This window comes from Anabrus simplex, chromosome 4, assembly GCF_040414725.1.
Source record: "Anabrus simplex isolate iqAnaSimp1 chromosome 4, ASM4041472v1, whole genome shotgun sequence".
Taxonomy (NCBI): domain Eukaryota; kingdom Metazoa; phylum Arthropoda; class Insecta; order Orthoptera; family Tettigoniidae; genus Anabrus; species Anabrus simplex.
This window is the reverse complement of record NC_090268.1, coordinates 343,175,369-343,194,458: the sequence shown is the minus strand read 5'-3', so window position 1 is coordinate 343,194,458 and position 19,090 is coordinate 343,175,369. Positions and strand designations below refer to the sequence as shown.

Here is a 19,090-nt window from a genome sequence, read left to right as displayed (position 1 = left end):
GCCCCACCTGCTATGCTGAACAGGGGCCTTGTGGAGGATGGGAAGATTGGAAGGGATGGGTAAGGAACGGAAAAGGAAGTGGCCCTGGCCGTGGCCTTAAGTTAGGTACCCTCCCGGCATTTGCCTGGAGGAGAAGTGGGAAACCACGGAAAACCACTTCGAGGATGGCTGAGGAGGGAATCGAAATTTTCTCTACTCCGTTGACCTCCCAGGACTGAGTGAACCCCGTTGCAGTCCTCGTACCACTTTCAAATTTTGTGGCAGAGTCGGGAATCGAACTCGGGCCCCCGGGGATTGTAGCTAATCACACTAACTACTACACCATAGAGGCGAACTAGTTTATTAAATCTGAAGAAATTTACACATGTTCCCGACAATATCGATCAATCAGTATCCACATCCATGATTTTCAAATCATTTTTCATCATTGGGGCAGTAGATGCGTTCGACTGGGCTCCAGTAGCGCGGAACTCACCTCACAACGCTCGGCTGGCTAAAAATTTGACACTCCCGAGGACTTCTGACGCTCGACACTGGCGATTTTGGATTTATTTTTGGAATTTTGACAAGCCGCTCTGTCTTCTCGCATAATTTTGAAGCCATTTATTATTCATATGTAGCAACATTTTCCAACATATAGACATTTTTTGAACCTCTTCGCAGCACAATTTTTTGGGTGTTAATTTGATTTGTTTTTGACATATACTTGTAGAACTCATTGGGACTAATCAAATGACACCTCACACAAGGCGCTGCCATATCGGAGGCCAGAACCACATCAGGCGCGTAGCCAAGGTGGGATTACTGGGTGTTAGAACACCCCACCCCATGGAAAAAAAGGAAAATAAACAGAAAATGACAATAAACAAATGATAGTCGACTCAGTTGGCTGGCACTTTTGAACATTCACAGAGATATACCTGTAAAACCAACAAATCACTTGAATGTCGTTTTTCTTGCTAGTGGCTTTACGTCGCACCGACACAGATAGGTTTTATGGCGACGATGGGATAGGAAAGGCCTAGGAGTTGGAAGGGAGCGTTCGCAGCCTTAATTAAGGTACAACCCCAGCATTTTCCTGGTGTGAAAATGGGGAAATCACGGTAAACCCTCTTCAGGGCTGCCAACAATGGGATTCGAACCCACTATCTCCCGGATGTAAGCTCACAGCCGCGCGCTCCTAACCGCACGGCCAACTCGCCCGGTACTTAAAAATGTCTCTGTTGAAGTTACGAAGTAAATGACTTCTTATTGAGAATTCTAGTTTGAAGTTCGAACTATTCTACCTGCGTTCTTCTTCTTGTTGGGTACACGAAGGAAACAGAAATGGAGCTGCACCGTGGCAGAGAGATTATCCTTTACCCGAAAACATAATCCAACGCTATAATGGCCGCATTTAATATCAAACAAACAAGTGTTGATAAAAACATGCATCAATATCACAACCTGTAAATGCTTTAGGGCCGATGACCTTCGATGTTAGGCCCCTTTAAACAACAAGCATCAAGTAAATGCTTTAGGTATCAGCTAGAGCCCGGATTTTTATGCAAGTTTACTGAAGCGAGTAGCAAGTATAGTCTACCTTCACAATGATTATGCTATGGGGTTTGCATAAACATTAGGGGTAAGGCCCATCTGAAGCGAGTAGCAAGTATAGTCTACCTTCACAATGATTATGCTATGGGGTTTGCATAAACATTAGGGGTAAGGCCCATCAGAACCCCTATAATTTATGTTACTCTTGCTACATTATGGAAGACCGGGTGGCCGACACTTCCTACTAACCAAATTAGTTTGCAATCTAACCTGTTACTGCATAAAAATCCGGGCTTTAGGTATCACAAATTAATAAATAAAATAATAAATAAATACACTCTTAATTTGTACTTACCATCTTTGCCAACTTCTGTACTGCCTCTTCCCGAAGCTTTTTGAAGACAATGCCATTTTTGTGTAGCTCATGTGATGAGTTTTACAAGGCTTCTCTTTGAAACGCTGCTGACACAAATAACTCATCCATTTTCAAGTAAAAAGTGAACAAAAGTTACATAAAATGTGCGTTAAGTACAAAAACGTCCGCCTCTGTGGTGTAGTGGTTAGTGTGATTAGCTGCCGCCCCCGGAGGCCCAGGTTCGATTCCCGGCTCTGCCACGAAATTTGAAAAGTGGTACGAGGGCTGGAACGGGGTCCACGCAGCCTCGGGAGGTCAACTGAGTAGAGGTGGTTTCGATTCCCACCTCAGCCATCCTGAAAGTCGTTTTCCATGGTTTCCCACTTCTCCTCCAAGCAAATGCCGGGATGGTACCTAACTTAAGGCCTCGGCCGCTTCCTTCCCTCTTCCTTGTCTATCCTTTCCAATCTTCCCATCCCCCCACAAGGCCCCTGTTCAGCATAGCAGGTGAGGCCGCCTGGGCGAGGTACTGGTCATCCTCCCCAGTTGTATCCCCGACCTGATGTCTGAAGTTCAGGGACACTGCCCTTGAGGCGGTAGAGGTGGGATCCCTCGCTGAGTCCGAGGGAAAAACCAGCCCTGGAGGATAAACAGATTAAGAAGAAGAAGAAGTAGTATAAAAACAAGTTCACGCTTCTTCCTGGATAGAAGCTCGGAAAGGGGAAAACAGCCCAGTTCCTTCGCTAGGATAGACGCTTAGCGACTACCAAGCGCTCGGTGCGGCCACTTCCATTCATTCTCGGGAGTTCGTTTGCTTGGATGAATCATCCTAACGACCATCCTCCATCTAGGCGCTAAGCAAGCTACCTCTGGTGCGGAAGTAGCCTAATTGTTTGCCGCGCCGCACAGCAATTTTAGTACCTTAAGGTAGTGGTGTTATTGTATCACCCTATGACGTCGTACTGAACTCAGACTCTTATCGCCACGTACAATGGTTCATCCTCTTTATAATGAGACATTGAACACCGCCGCCGAACAAGTTCCGAAACTTTCATGGGTTTTTTCCTGGTGGTTTAACGTCGCACTAACACACTGAAAGCTTTCGGTAACGCAAGGATGAGAAAAACGCCAGGATTGGGAGGGTTCCGGCTGTTGCCTGTATTAAGGCACAGCCTCAGCATTTGCCTGGTGTGAAAATGGGAAACGGGGTTCGAACCACACTGTCGGCAGCCCTAAAGATAGTTTTCCGTTTTAAAATATGGGGAAGCAGGTCTTGCATGACGTCTCCCGATAATGTAATGTTTAAAGAACTGCCCTGAAGCGCTTCATATGCAACCCGCTTAGCCAGGAAGCACCGCGCTGTTGGGAACAAACCGATAGATGGAGGAACATACAAACTATGAATACAATGGCAGTTGCCGGTTCTTAGAGAAATACTGATTACAGTTTTATGTACTTTAGACTACCGTAAACAAATAATATATTTCAAAATTTTCCTTTTAATTATATTTGCTACTCACTTGCACGACACGAAACAGTGACGAATGAATGAACACTGACATTCCGCAGTGCTATATTTTCTAGTTTTCTTTAAGATTAGAAACCACTTTAATAGCTGTAGATAGACGTTCGTGAATCACTTGTTTGCAGCAAGTACATACAGTTTATTTTTGTGTAAAATTAATGTAATAATTCATTCATTCCGGGAAAAACTAAGTCATTTTTTTATTTTACAGTAACCTACTACGGTCAATGTTCTCTATTCTTTGACACTAAGAAGATGAGTCATTTCGTCATAATATTGAAGAAATACCTAAATTTCACTTCCAGAGTATTCAAGAATACAAAACAATCCCTTGTAAGAACCAGATAAGTTGAGTTATCTTGTTAATAATCTGAATATTGTTAATAAAAGTAGCTTCAACCAGATAAGTCAGTTTGTCTTATGAGTATGTTCTGTGGTTATTGTGGACGTTGACATTATTATCTTGTAAATGAATTTTTGGTAGTAAATTTACACAGCAGCTTCTGTTAAAGAGATCTATTAAATCTTACTAGCTAACAATACACAAATGTTATTTACACCACTTTGGTTTTTACTGGTCCGCATAAGAAAATAATGCCAGGGCAGTGTAGGATAAGTCAGTTTCATTCACGATCTAAAGCAGATACTTCATCATTTTTTGAATGAAACAAAATCCAAACAAAACCATAAACGCAGAATGGTTTGACAACATTCGGTGAAACGGTGATGGTTTTAAAATGAAAAATTTCTTCTTTTGAGAAATTTAATTTGTTGACTTATCTTGTTATTCCCTGCGATGAGTGAATTAGTGTAAAGAAGGAACGAGTAAAGCGGGCCGCGAGAAGTTTTTGTGTTTGAGTAGAGGCCACTATATATTTCTTTTCAAACCACTGCCTAAAATAACCCATTATCATAGTGAAATGCTTACGCTGTCGTGCCAGTTGTAGATTAAGGGAGGTGCTATGTTGGTAAATCGTGGAGTGCAACGCACATCAATGCATAAAGCAACGGAAATTATGATTTGGTTCGTGATGTTTCATTTGAATGTATGAGCATGTGTGCAATATCTTGGCTAAACAAATCGATTGCTCCATCACACGGACGTATAATTTATCTATTAGCTTTGCGCTGTAGCATGAAGAATTGTGCTCGTTTATCCTTCTTCACTTTCGAAGATATCATAAATACCGCGTAAATCCCCGTGCAGGTAAAGACATTCAGATTAATGTTCACGAATACATAGATAAATGGCCTAAATGTAAGTGATGCTGTCAGTAAGATGAATCATTTGCTGGAATATATTATGGCCTTTATAAATGAATTCTACCTGTCATTGTATGAATCTCGAGTGAATTTTCCAAAGAATATTTTTGGATAAAGTCGTACTTTAGTCTTAACTGTTTAACGTCTAATTAACATCCATCTTAACGTCGGTCTGAAAACAGACCGTCTTTCCTATTCGAGAGTGGAGGCTGCGTCGACTCAGGATATCTGCGTCCATGTCAAGAAAATCACGGCCCAAAAGCCTGTCATGTGTATAAGTACGGGTCGTGAAAGCAACAATGGCAATATCAGGATATCTTATTCATAAGTTGGAAATAACAGACGTGAAGGTGGTGAGAGTGAGATCTGGTACAAGGAGTGGGAACAATGGTAGGTTGGTACTCGGAATGAGAAGTCTGTTAGGAATAAATTCGATGAATAAAGCGGTATGCATAAACCAGCTTCGGTGGATAAGTGAGACGAATGGAGGAGGATACAGTAGCGTAGCCAGGATCGCCCAATGGGGGGGGTTACAGTTACAAAATTAAGATATAACATAATGAAACTGCTTGTGCGTGTCTGGTACGCGCATGTATGACTGTCATAAGGATACGCCCCAAGGGCTCTGAAGTTTGGAGCGTGGGTTGGCGACCACGGGGCCCTTAGCTGAGTCCTGGCATTGCTTCCACTTACTTGTGCCAGGCTTCTCACTTTCATCTATCCTATCCGACCTCTCTTGGTCAACTCTTGTTCTTTTCCGACCCCAACGCTATTGGGTTTGCGAGGGCTAGGGAGTCTTTCATTTTCACGCCCTTCGTGGCCCTTGTGTTCCTTTGGCCGATACCTTCATTACCTTTGGCGCTTTGCTATACGAGGAATGGTAATTTGTGTGTCCAATTGAGAAGCTTTCTTGCTTGCTTGCATAAATATGTTTATGAACTCCTCTTCTGCGTTTCCTCTGATCTTGATAATTCTGTCCTCCACAACATTAGCATATGAAAATGCTTTTGTAATGTCCAACTCTTCACTTTGAAAAAATCTGCTAAGAAGAGCACTTACATTAAATACTTGATTTAGTATATGTAGAGCATTAGTGCAGGCTTCTTTATTATTCCATTGTACTATATTTTCAAGAACTGCAACGACGGCATCAAACAGTTCTAGAAATACTGCAATTGAGTCATGGCGCTCCACCCATCTTGTTAGACACAATGCTTTAAGCCTCGTTTTGTCACTTTCAGGAACAGTGGCATCTATCGATTCTTTAAATGCATTTAACCTTTTAGGAAAACTAAGAAATGAACAAATATTCCCCACAGCACCCAAACAGTTTCTGATTCCTTGGATTGAGCATGCATGGGTTATAGCAAGATTGAGAACACGTGAACTGCAGTGCACGTACAAAGCCAACGGGTAGGTCTCCCTTATTATCGCTTGGACGCCATTAAACTGCCTACTCATAGCGTTAGTTCCATCATATCCTTGTCCTCTTAAATAATTTAAGTTGACTCCTATCTTCTTAAGCACATCAATTATTTTGGCAGCCAAACCTCTTCCAGAGGCGTCAGTGATCGGTACAATCTGGAGGAAGTCCTCCCTGAGTGTCTGAGAGTCAGGGTTGACATACCGAACACAACGTGACATTTGTTCCATTCCAGAAATGTCACTTGTCTCATCGGCCATTATAGTGAAACACTGTGATCTGTTCACTCTGCGCACGATGTTTTCAACAATAAAGTAATTGCATACGTGAATGATCTCGTTTTGAGTTTGTGGGCTAATGTACATAGCATTGCGGCTGCTTGTAAGCAAATGAGTTTTTAAATCCTCATCCCCATTTCTTGCACGAAAATGAAGGAAAGTACTAAAATTTCCATCATTTTCAGTAGGCTCTTCATCATTCAATATAATGGGTCCATCGTCTCTATGTCCTCTAAGGGGTAAACCTTGGCGGCCACACAAAATGATAGTTTTGATAATAGGAATAATCTTCTTTCTGTTGTCTTCAATTTCCTTTTTCATGTTGTTCTTACAATTTACTTTTCGTCGCACCGACGTAGATAGGTAGATACGTAGATGGGACAGGGAAGCAACCATGGCCTTAATTAAGGTACAGCCTCAGTATTTGCCTGGTGTGAAAATGGGAAACCACGGAAAACCATTTTCAGAGCTGCCGACAGTGGGGTTCAAACCCACTATCTCCCGAATGCAAGATCACAGCTAACTGTGCGGCCAACTCGCTTGGTTTTACGTACATGTAACCATGTAGTTACGAAAGCATGGTAAGATAGTTAACAACTAAGTGAACTAATTTGAATGATTATAAAATGAGTAATTCATCTAAGAAGAATCGAATATCGGTATTATTTTTATTTTATTTTCAAAATCCACTTGGTGGCTGCGTAAAGACAAAGAATACATTATAACAACTTCGTTAAATATAAGGATTTTTTTTGTAAATGATAAATCCATGATCTTTGTCTGGCGAATATAAGTGGTGTCTGAATGAGTGTCAGAAGAGAATCCCTGAGCGCTTTGAGGTCCTTGGTACTGATGTTGAAACTCGTCTTCTTAGGGATTGTCCCTCTTGCACCGATCATGAGACCCCTCACTTCTACGTCGTCAAGCTCGTATTTATTGTTGTTATATGGCTCTGTAGGCAGGTAGATATACTTCTTTTCTCTGTCTACTTCATCTGGTTGGTCGTACAGTAACAGATTTGGCCTAATCCAGCTTTAAAATCTAGTTCAATTTGAAGTTTAAAAACATAATTTTCGAAACGTTTGCACTTGACAAATGGGAGCATAGTATGACCCTGCTTTGAGAACAATAATGTCCTTTTTCTATGTACAACAAATACCTTACAATGCGGAGTACATTGTTCTTTTAGTAACTTGACTTGCGGTGCGGAATATGAAGCGTCTATTAACGAGTGTCAGTTCAACTTCAGGACAATGTCAATCGGAGTGTTTCTATTGAGGCGAGAAGATAAACAAACCACCGTGACCGTTTCAAAAATCTTTTCTGTTTCAAAGCATCGATGTAGCTGACATGTACGGAAGGACTGAGCTTCTGTTCACGCAACACACGGTACATGAAACGATGTGGTGTCGAGGCATCGAGACAGCTGATTGAGCCGGCGGTGTTTCGAAACACACACACACTACGACCAAAGAGCTGGCGCGGCAGTCATGCAGACACCTCCATACTGACTTTGCATATTCCAACAGTTAATAGACATTATCTATTTTCTATTATCTATTATCTATCTATTTTAAGCAATGTTTATTTAGTTTATTGTTAACTGTCAGTTTATATTTATTTTCTTTTTGTGAAAGTTCCATGGGAGGGGTTCTAACCCCCAGTAACCCCCCCCTGGCTACGCCCCTGGGAGGATATATTATCTCGCAGAATAATGGACTGCAAGAGAAGAGAGGGAGACAAAGACGTTGATGGTTAGACTCGGTTTTTAATAACTGTATTTAAAAATAGAATGTGCGGAACTAAACGAGGCCACCAGAGGTAGTAGTAAATGGAAGATTTTGAAGGTGCATAGTTAATTCACACAGGCTTGCAGAATGAACACTGAAAGGTATACCGGTCTTTAATGAAGTGACGCGGGGAAAGGAACAAGGTAGAACTGACTTAATATTTGCTTGTTGTGAAAATGAGAAACTACAGAAAACCATCTTTACGGCTGCCGATGTGATGGTGGATTCGAATCAACCATCTCTCGAAATTACAAGCTTACACGTAAACGATCCACACCACAGAGTCAACTCGCGCAATGGGCTAAGTCTATAATAATAATAATAATAATAATAATAATAATAATAATAATAATAATAATAATAATAATAATAATAATAATAATAATACCGGGCGAGTTGGCCGTGCGCGTAGAGGCGCGCGGCTGTGAGCTTGCATCCGGGAGATAGTAGGTTCGAATCCCACTATCGGCAGCCCTGAAGATGGTTTTCCGTGGTTTCCCATTTTCACACCAGGCAAATGCTGGGGCTGAACCTTAATTAAGGCCACGGCCGCTTCCTTCCAACTCCTAGGCCTTTCCTATCCTATCGTCGCCATAAGACCTATCTGTGTCGGTGCGACGTAAAGCCGCTAGCAAAATAATAATAATAATAATAATAATAATAATAATAATAATAATAATAATACACGTAAAAGCAGGTCATTTCCAAACTAAAATTAGTGTTGAAAAGTCACTATTATAATTTGGTTATCCAAAAGCACTTTTTCATGCGCTAGCTCTGAATCATCCTCTGTCACAACACTATCTCCAGAGTCGACACGCTATAAACTTTTAAAATGTGATCCGTATCTTTGTCATAAATTAGAGAGAGTTGTAGTAGTAGTAGTAGCATTAGGCAACAGCTTCGCCATAAAGCGGAGAGAACTGACCCGTCTGGAGACCATGAGGCGGCGAAATGTACGAATGCTGATGTCAGTTTTATGATCTAAATTGTGTTCACTGAACGCAAATAAAAGTGAAATACACTTCTTCTTTCAACTGAATGTCATTGGGGACTTGATAAGAGTCTCAAGATTCCTTAGCGTTGTTGGTATTCTATTATTATTATTATTATTATTATTATTATTATTATTATTATTATTATTATTATTATTATTTGTAAAATTCGTTTCCATTTTAAGGGAATATTTATAAGAATTAGTTCCAGTTTCCGCTGGCCTTTAATAAATAACCAGCTTACATACACAATTATGCGGTTTGAATTTGGCCAATGCACGGTGTAACAGACATGAAAGTGGTGAGAGTGATTCCTGGTACAAAGAGGTGGGAACAATGCTAGGACGGTACTCGGTATGAGGAGATAAAATATCTTGAAAATGAACTCGGCACCGTGTGGTAGGGATAGTGTGCCTAACTCTTACCTGGAGGCACCTCAATCAATCAATAAATCTATCTATATAAATAAAATTGTTTCTGTTTGTCTGTTTGTCTGTCTGTTTGTCTGTTCCACCATCACGTCGAAACGGCTGGATAGATCTCAACCAAACTTCATATTTAGAGTATACTGACCCCGGGGAAGGTTTCGATATGCATATCATTTTAAAATCTTTGAAAAGACGGGGGTTTTATAGGAAAAACGGTTTTCCTCCATTTTCTCTTATACTATTATAGGCAAAATATCGAATTTGTCGTATAAGGACGAGACAAAGCTCAATTTAATCCTCTTGACGCAAAGAACAAAACTCGGTAAGCCCTACGGGCCCGAAAACCATGTTTTAAGGCCCTAAAACCAACCGTTACGGAGATATTGGCACCACACTACCCCTGCTCTAGGAATCGGATAAAGAAATGAACTGCCGTAACCATGGCAACGTCAGCTCCAGGATTCTAGAGCAGTGAGATTATGCATGTACGTTTGGGCATAGCTGTCAACCAAAATAGGTACAAATAAGACTTAATATCTGGGGAAAAAATATACTGTTGTGTAAGGCACTCATAGGACTCCTTTGGGCGGGGATGGAAAGGGGGTGAAGAACGAGTGTAAAAATCTTACTATATATAGAAATGGAAGTGTGTGTGTAAATGACACATCTCCAACTAAACCACTGGAGCAATTTCAACCAAACTTGGTACACGAATCACTTACTATCGGGAGACGATCACTGTGGGGGGTAAGCCATCCCTAGCGCCCTTAAGGGAGAGGGTCAGGGGGGTGGTAGTTACAATAATAATCGAGAATAGTGTCGAATTCATAGTTTTCGGGGTCGCTGAGTTGAAAAGTGATACTCTAGAATTTTTTTAAAATCCAGCCCCCTTTTAGGTTGGGAGCAAAGGGTGGGGGGGGGGTGGGGTGAGATATAGAAATAATTAAAAACAGTTTCGAATCCATAGATTTCAGGGTCTCTGAGATGAATAGTATTACTCCGGATTTTTTGCAAATCCAAGTGGGGAGCGAAGGGGGTGAGATATAAAATTAATCGAAAAACTACATATAACAATATTATCTTCTTCTTCTTACTATATATAAAAATTGATGTATGTGTGTGCGTGGGTGTGTGGGTGTGGGTGTGTATATGACACATCTCCTCCTAAACCACTGGAGCAATTTCACCAAACGTGGTACACTTATCAATTAGTATCAGGAGACAAACCGCGTGAGGGTAAGACACCCCTAGCACCCTTTTGACAGGGGGCGAGGGGAGTGGTATAAAAATAATCTTATAAATAAAGTTGTTCGTTTCTGTTTGTCTGTTTGTCTGTTTGTCTGTTTGTCTGTTCCACCATCACGTCGAAACGGCTGGATAGATCTCAACCAAACTTCATATTTAGAGTATACTCATCCCGGGGAAGGTTTAGATACGCATATCATTTTAAAATCTTTGAATACACGGGGGGTTTATAAGAAAACCAGAATGGTTTTTCCACCATCACGTCGAAACGGCTGGATAGATCTCAAGCAAACTTCATATTTAGAGTATACTCCTCCCGGGGAAGGTTTCGATATGCATATCATTTTAAAATATTTGAATACACGGGGGGTTTATAGGAAAACCAGAATGGTTTTTCCACCATCACGTCGAAACGGCTGGATAGATCTCAACCAAACTTCATACTTAGAGTATACTCCTCCCGGGGAAGGATTAGATATGCATATCATTTTAAAATCTTTGAATACACGGGGGGTTTATAGGAAAACCAGAATGGTTTTTCCACCATCACGTCGAAGCGGCTGGGTAGATCTCAACCAAACTTCATATTTAGAGTATACTCCTCCCGGGGAAGGTTTCGATACGCATATCATTTTAAAATCATTGAATACACGGGGGGTTTATAGGAAAACCAGAATGGTTTTTCCACCATCACGTCAAAACGGCTGGATAGATCTCAACAAAATTTCATATTTAGAGTATACTCATCCCGGGGAAGGTTTCGATATGCATATCATTTTAAAATCTTTGATTACACGGGGGTTGATAAGAAAACCAGAATGGTTTTTCCACCATCACGTCGAAACAGCTGGATAGATCTCAACCAAACTTCATATTTAGAGTATACTCCTCCCGGGGAAGGTTTCGATATGCATATCATTTTAAAATCTTTGAATACACGGGGGTTTATAGGAAAACCAGAATAGTTTATCCACCATCACGTCGAAACGGCTGGATAGATCTCAACCAAACTTCATATGTAGAGTATACTCCTCCCGGGGAAGGTTTTGATATGCATATCATTTTAAAATCTTTGAATACACGGGGGGTTTATAGGAAAACCAGAATGGTTTTTCCACCATCACGTCGAAACGGCTGGATGGATCTCAACAAAATTTTATTTAGAGTATACTCATCCCGGGGAAGGTTTCGATATGCATATCATTTTAAAATCTTTGATTACACGGAGGTTTATAAGAAAACCAGTATGGTTTTTCTACCATCACGTCGAAACAGCTGGATAGATCTCAACCAAACTTAATATTTAGAGCATACTCCTCCCGGGGAAGATTTCGATATGCATATCATTTTAAAATCCTTGAATACACGGGGGTTTATAGGAAAACCAGAATGGTTTTTCCACCATCACGTCGAAACGGCTGGATGGATCTCAACCAAATTTCATATTTAGAGTATACTCATCCCGGGGAAGGTTTCGATATGCATATTATTTAAAAAATTTGAATACACGGGGTGTTTATAGGAAAACCAGAATGGTTTTTCCACCATCACGTCGAAACGGCTGGATATATCTCAACCAATCTTCATATTTAGAGTATACTCCTCCCGGGGAAGGTTTCGATATGCATATCATTTTAAAATCTTTGAATACACGGGGGGTTTATAGGAAAACCAGAATGGTTTTTCCACCATCACGTCGAAACGGCTGGATAGATCTCAACCAAATTTCATATTTAGAGTATACTCATCCCGGGGAAGGTTTCGATATGCATATCATTTTATAATCTTTGAATACACGGGGGTTTATAGGAAAACCAGAATAGTTTATCCACCATCACGTCGAAACGGCTGGATAGATCTCAACCAAATTTAGAGTATACTCCTCCCGGGGAAGGTTTCGATATGCATATTATTTTAAAATCTTTGAATACACGGGGCGTTTATAGGAAAACCAGAATGGTTTTTCCACCATCACGTCGAAACGGCTGGATATATCTCAACCAAACTTCATATTTAGAGTATACTCATCCCGGGGAAGGTTTCGATATGCATATCATTTTAAAATCCTTGAATACACGGGGGGTTTATAGGAAAACCAGAATGGTTTTTCCACCATCACGTCGAAACGGCTGGATGGATCTCAACCAAATTTCATATTTAGAGTATACTCATCCCGGGGAAGGTTTCGATATGCATATCATTTTAAAATCTTTAATACACGGGGGGGTTTATAGGAAAACCAGAATGGTTTTTCCACTATCACGTCGAAACGGCTGGATAGATCTCAACCAAACTTCACATTTAGAGCATACTCCTCCCGGGGAAGTTTTCGATATGCATATCATTTTAAAATCTTTGAATAGACGGGGTGTTTATTGGAAAACCAGAATGGTTTTCCTCCATTTTCTCTTATACTATTGATTTTCTGTAAACTTCGTTTACCGTACGTGAAACGTCTCTTCATTATAAACAACTTTCGTTATGTTTATAATTTACCTTACTCTTTACATGACGGAGAAATTTACAATTTTCTGCTGGTACCATGCTCTGCATTGAGTGACCGACAGACCGACAACGAACCTACAGGTTACCATGGCAACGTCTCTGACTGCATGCCAGCAGGGAAGTAACGTATTGCCATTTTCCTCATTATGCTTTTAAATTCTTGGTTGTTCCTTGGGTAGAATGCAAGAAAGGCGTCAATCGGCCTATCTGCGGGATATTGGCGGAATATCGTTGGATGTTATAACCGCCTTCGAATAGATTAAATAATAACACCATTAGTCATCTTCTTATTATTTGTTTACCTAGGAATCAATGGACCTAAATTGCTCCTCTGTTACCGTTTTATTATATCCATAACTCACACTAGCATAATTTATGGAGGGGCATTTGTTTTTCCAATACATTAACTTGGCATTTACATATTTGTCGTTTTCCGGCTGTCCTCAGTTATAATCCATTTTCTATTACTTTCAACTATCTTAACTGTATTATTTTCTTCCTTAATTACGCCGTATGTACGCGAGTGCTACAAACTACTGGATGTATTTCCACCAATACTCATATTTAGAATACACCTGTCCTTGATAGATTTTAGGGCAAATATTGTTTCTAAATCCCTGAACTGACTGGGGGTTTATACGAAACCGAAACAGTGATTTTGCACTTCCACAAAATATACACAACCAACGTTAATTTAAATCTACCTGCCTTGGTAGAAATTAATTTCTAAACCTTTTTTCTCATGTGCATCATTTCGATACGAGGATTAATAAGGGAGATATCATTAACGGACCGTTTTTTTGTACAAGTCCCATCGGACTTAACTCACGAGCGGGTGCGTGTAAAGCGTATTCCTTACAACTTGAAAACTACTGAAGACATTCGAACCAAAATTCATATTTAGCATCCACCTGTCCAAAGGTAGGTTTTAAACGTAAATAACATTTCATATTCCGGAATGGACTGGCGGTTTATAGGGAACCGAAATGGTGATTTTACTCTTGCACAATATATAGAGAACAAGACCAACCTGACTGGAAATCGACCAAACGTGATGGAATTCCACCTCTAAACCTTTTTTTCATGTGCATTTTTTCGTCAGGAGGATTAATAAGGGAGATATCATGAATGGTCAGTTTTGCAGGTTAAGTCCAGCGGCCATAACCAAAAAGGTGTTTTACATGGAGCAGATTCCTTATCTATATAAATCAAATCGTAACGACTGTGTGCCTCTACACTGACTATTTTGGCGAAATTTTCGTACAGCTTTCCGTTTAAGGGGTAATAATGACCATCTGCATAATTTTTGGTTTAGTTTCTGAAAGTCCTAATTTTTACCCGCCTCGCCGAAAATCCAGATTGCGGCATAATCTGCCAGAAGAAAAAGAAGATAATTGAAATTTGACAAAATTATACGTTTTAGCCTGTAACGAACGGAAAACATCCAAGATCATTAAATTCTTCACTTTTTATCCCCGAAGAATATCGAAATATGCAGGCAATTTTAATAATGGTGCAGACCTTCTGAAATTCCTATCGCATAACAGATTGCACAATCTCCGTTCAATTTGGAATGATCTACAACCTTGGTCTTATTACTCTTTGCCGTATCTGTATCAATTTTACGTTTGATTTTTCTCTATTAATGGATGTTAAGTCAATTTGGAATTTTCACATGCATAATTTACACCTTCGATTACTTATATGAAATACAGAATCATCAAACTCTTCACGAAAATTGGCCCACCCAGTAGCCATATATGAGCCAAATGCTATGTATATAGCTGTCACATAATTATCCGAAAAGTAATGTAATGTGAGATAATCTTACAAGAACGTTACCCTGTTCCACGTTTCTAACTCAATCTGACCCAAGAATAGATTACATATCATAGGACCAGCCATTTAGGCCACTAAATCCGGCGTGTCTTATGGTATAATCCTTTGTCGATATGACGTACGTTTAGTAGCAGTTAATCTGTAAATGAAGGTCTTCAGTATTGTAAACATGCATATAGTTTCGTATGTCGATCTATATATATTCACTGATGTCGATTTGTAGCGATCGAGAAAGGGTGGGTCTGCTATTGTAATCAGTACTCCCCACACCGACTTTGACTGGCAGTATGAAAGGGTTCCTTCTCCAACTCCTGTGTAACTGTCATTAGTAAGGAAGGTCTACAATTGTAATGAATAGTTCACTTCTCGATTTGACTTGCAGAAGGCAAGTGAGCATGCAGTTTTGTTTAAAACTCCCCTACCCGATTGTGTTTGGCAGTAGGCAAGGGTGCCCGCCATTATAAAAAAATGTCCTCATCTAAAATGTGACTGGCATTAGGCATAGTGGCCTGCTATTTTGATGGAAACTCACCAACTTGGTGTGACTGGCAGTAAGCTGGCTGAAAGTAGGAAAATGGGCCTGACATTATAATGATAACTGCACAACTTAATTTCGAGTGGTAGTAGGGTAATTGCATGCCATTATAATAAAAACTCTAATCTGTCTGGAAGTAGGAAAGGGGGGCTGCCATTTTAACGAAAACTCCCCAAATCGATTCTGTCCGCATAGTAGGCAATGGGGCCTGCAATTATAACGTAAACTTCCCAACTCGATTGTGAATGGCAGTAGGCAGTGAGCCTGCCGTTATATCACAAATCCATAACAAACACTTTACATTGGAAACAACGTACGGGGACCTCCCCATGCTCTTTCTCGGATAACGCTAAGAGACATGCAATTTTAAAACAATCTTATTTACTGCATGCACACTATTTACTTCGATATTCGAATACAATGTAGAATACCGTAGCGAAGCACGGGTACATTCGCTAGTCAATAAATAAATAAATCAACCAATCATCATTGATTTGAAGTCCTCTCAATCAACTTGAAAACTTATCGAACATTTTCCTTGGTAAATTATTCCAGTCCCTAATTCCTCTTCCTATAAATGAATATGTGCCGCAATGTGTCCCCTTGAATTCTAACTTTATCTTCATACTATGATCCTTCCTGCCTTTAAAAGCTCCACTCAGGCTTATTCATCTACGAATGTTTCATGTCACTCTTCGCAGACAGCTCGGAACATCCCTTTTAGTCGAGCAGCTCGTTTCCTTACTCCGAAGTCTTCCCAGACCAAAGTTTGCAGCATTTTAATTTGTACAATTTGGTTTACGTAGCACCGACACAGATAGGTCTTATGGCAACGATGGGATAGGAAATGGCCAGGAGTGGGAAGGAAGCGGCCGTGGCCTTAATTGAGGTGTGAAAATGGGTAACCACGGAAAACTATCTTCAGGGCTGCCGACAGTGAGGTTCGAACCCATATTTGCCGAATGCAAGCTGATCGCTAAGTGACCCAAACCGCACATCCACTTACTCGGTGCATTTTCATAATACTACTCCTTTGTCGGAAATTACCTAGAACAGATCGTGCTGCTTTCCTTAGGATCTGTTCCTATTATTGTGTCAAGTACTCCTGGTGTGAGTCCCATACAGTAGAACTAATTGGGGTCCTGCCGGAGACGTACACGCCTTCTCCTTTGCATCCTTAATACAACCCCACAAATACTCTCATTGCCATATGAAGAGATCTGCAACCACATTAATGTGATTTCTCCAATGAAGATCTTTCCTAATATTAACTCCGAAATACTTCAAGTGATCCCCGTGAGGTACCTTCACCCCATCAACACAGTAATTAAAACTGAGAGGACTTTTCCTCATAGAGAAACTTACGACCTGTCTATTTTCATCCCTTTGCCATCATACCATTGTCTGCTGTCCATCTCACAACATGGTCGAGGTCTTTTTTGCAATCGCTCACAATGCTGTATCTTATTTACCTCTTATCCGTGATTCCAGTTATTCAGTCATATCATTTAAGAACACCTGTCCAATAATACTGTCCGGCGGGACATGGAGGGACACACCTCTTAATTGTTATAGGATCAGATCATGTTCCTTCACCCAATGCTTAATTTCTAAAATTCGAGGTGCCGGAACGCATACCCACATATTTTGACCCCCTTTTCAACCATAAACCCCCCTCCCCATAAAAGACATAAGTTTCCATGTTTGAAAACTTACAATGAGAATTCTTTTTGGAATACTTTTCTGAAATTCAGATTTTTAAAATATAATTTCTTTAATCGAAACAATAAAACCACAAAAGTTAATATAAACAACGAGTAGTATGTAATATTCTGCAGTTATGTCCGGCTCCATGGCTAAATGGTTAGCGTGCTGGCCTTTGACCACAGGGGTGCCGGGTTCTATTTTCTAGTAATTTAGCCACCCATTCAACCACTCTTTTGTCTAGTCCAATAGGAAAGAAATGTGTTTTGTAAGTGCAGTTCAAAATACAATACAAAATCACTTATAGTATTTGGCATGCTGCTTTATAACCTGACTGTTATATTTTAATAACAATGTGTTCTATCGTATATGGATTCTGTTCCGCTAAATGATGGTTTGAGTAATCATTTTACAATCCTTTCTTTATATTTTGTGGAAGTTTTAATGTTGAATTTTTAGCCCCCGTGCTACGATAAACGTAAAATGAAGCAGTTTCCTCAATTGTGCCGAACTCTGAAGGGAGAAAGGGCCACGCAAAGGGTTCAAATTGTGAATCTTGGATAGCTCTATCAAACAAAATACAAATTTTGAAAATCACTTCCGGCCTAAATGCAGTTCCGGAAAAACTGCCTAAAATCACTTGTTTCTTTACCAGTTTTCTTTTTTTAATTCAAATCCTAGCCAAATTAACTTATTTACATAATTCTTTGTGTAATGTGTTCCTCGGTTCAATAACCCCAGGCGTTTTTTCTTTAATGTCCACACCGAATGTAGTTATAAGGACTCAAGTGAAACTCTGCATTGACTCACATTAGCGCTCGTAGTGGTGCTTAGTGAAACAACGTATTGACATTAGCGTTCGTAGTGGTAGAAAAAGACAAACTGCTCATCTAATCACGGCCGACTTGATGCGTCCCTCTAAGGAGCGCAGCAAGGGATCCAGTCGGCCGTGATTTAATTAACCGGATAACCATAATTAAGGAAACGATTGCAATTTTTAGGAATACATAAAGAATATAATTACAGTATTCTCATACTTTATTTACTTAAAATTCGTAGCTCATTTCCCTAGGATGTTTTCAACACTGAGTTGCTTGTCTGAAAGGCTAGAACTGTGCATTTTTTTCTCTATCACTTATTTTGTTCGGATTATCCAAAATTTCAGATTTGCGGAGTTCTGATTACCGGGGTTCTATTGTAGAGATTTTATTATTGTTGTTAATGTTCCAGAATTCTCGAACGACCGGTGTGCGCCTCCCGGAAGTCCTGCCGATGTGGAGCTGTCAGCCTTCGACCGCACTTGTTACGAGTTCAACGTGGGTCGAGGAGGCTCTTTCGCCGAGGCCAGAACTCACTGCCAGAAGCATGGAGGAGATCTAGCGTACGGTTTTGAGGGGGCACAAGCCAGTTTCCTGCTCGCAGAACTGGAGCGGAGGAAACCTAGCCTCAAGACTCAGCTGGTGTGGATTGGCGCTCAGCGGGAGCCCGGGTTCACGTCACGAACATGGCGCTGGGTCAATGGTACGTACTAATTCAGTAGTTCCTTATCTCCGTGATGATTTCTTAAACTGAAACTTCAGTATTCGGGAGAGAGTAGGTTCGAACCCCACTGTCGGCAGCCCTGAAAATGGTTTTCCGTGGTTTCCCATTTTCACACGAGGCAAATGCT

General features: G+C 40.5%; 1 protein-coding gene across 1 annotated transcript in view; it reads left to right on the top strand.

Annotated features, from left to right (window-relative positions):
* The window catches only part of fw (furrowed), a 524,942-nt gene that overhangs the window by 390,200 nt on the left and 115,652 nt on the right, over positions 1 to 19,090 (top strand). The window contains exon 7 of the mRNA XM_067146533.2: positions 18,652 to 18,942. Within this exon, the coding sequence (XP_067002634.2) occupies positions 18,652 to 18,942 (291 nt within the window). The remainder of the gene's footprint in view (positions 1 to 18,651; positions 18,943 to 19,090) is intronic.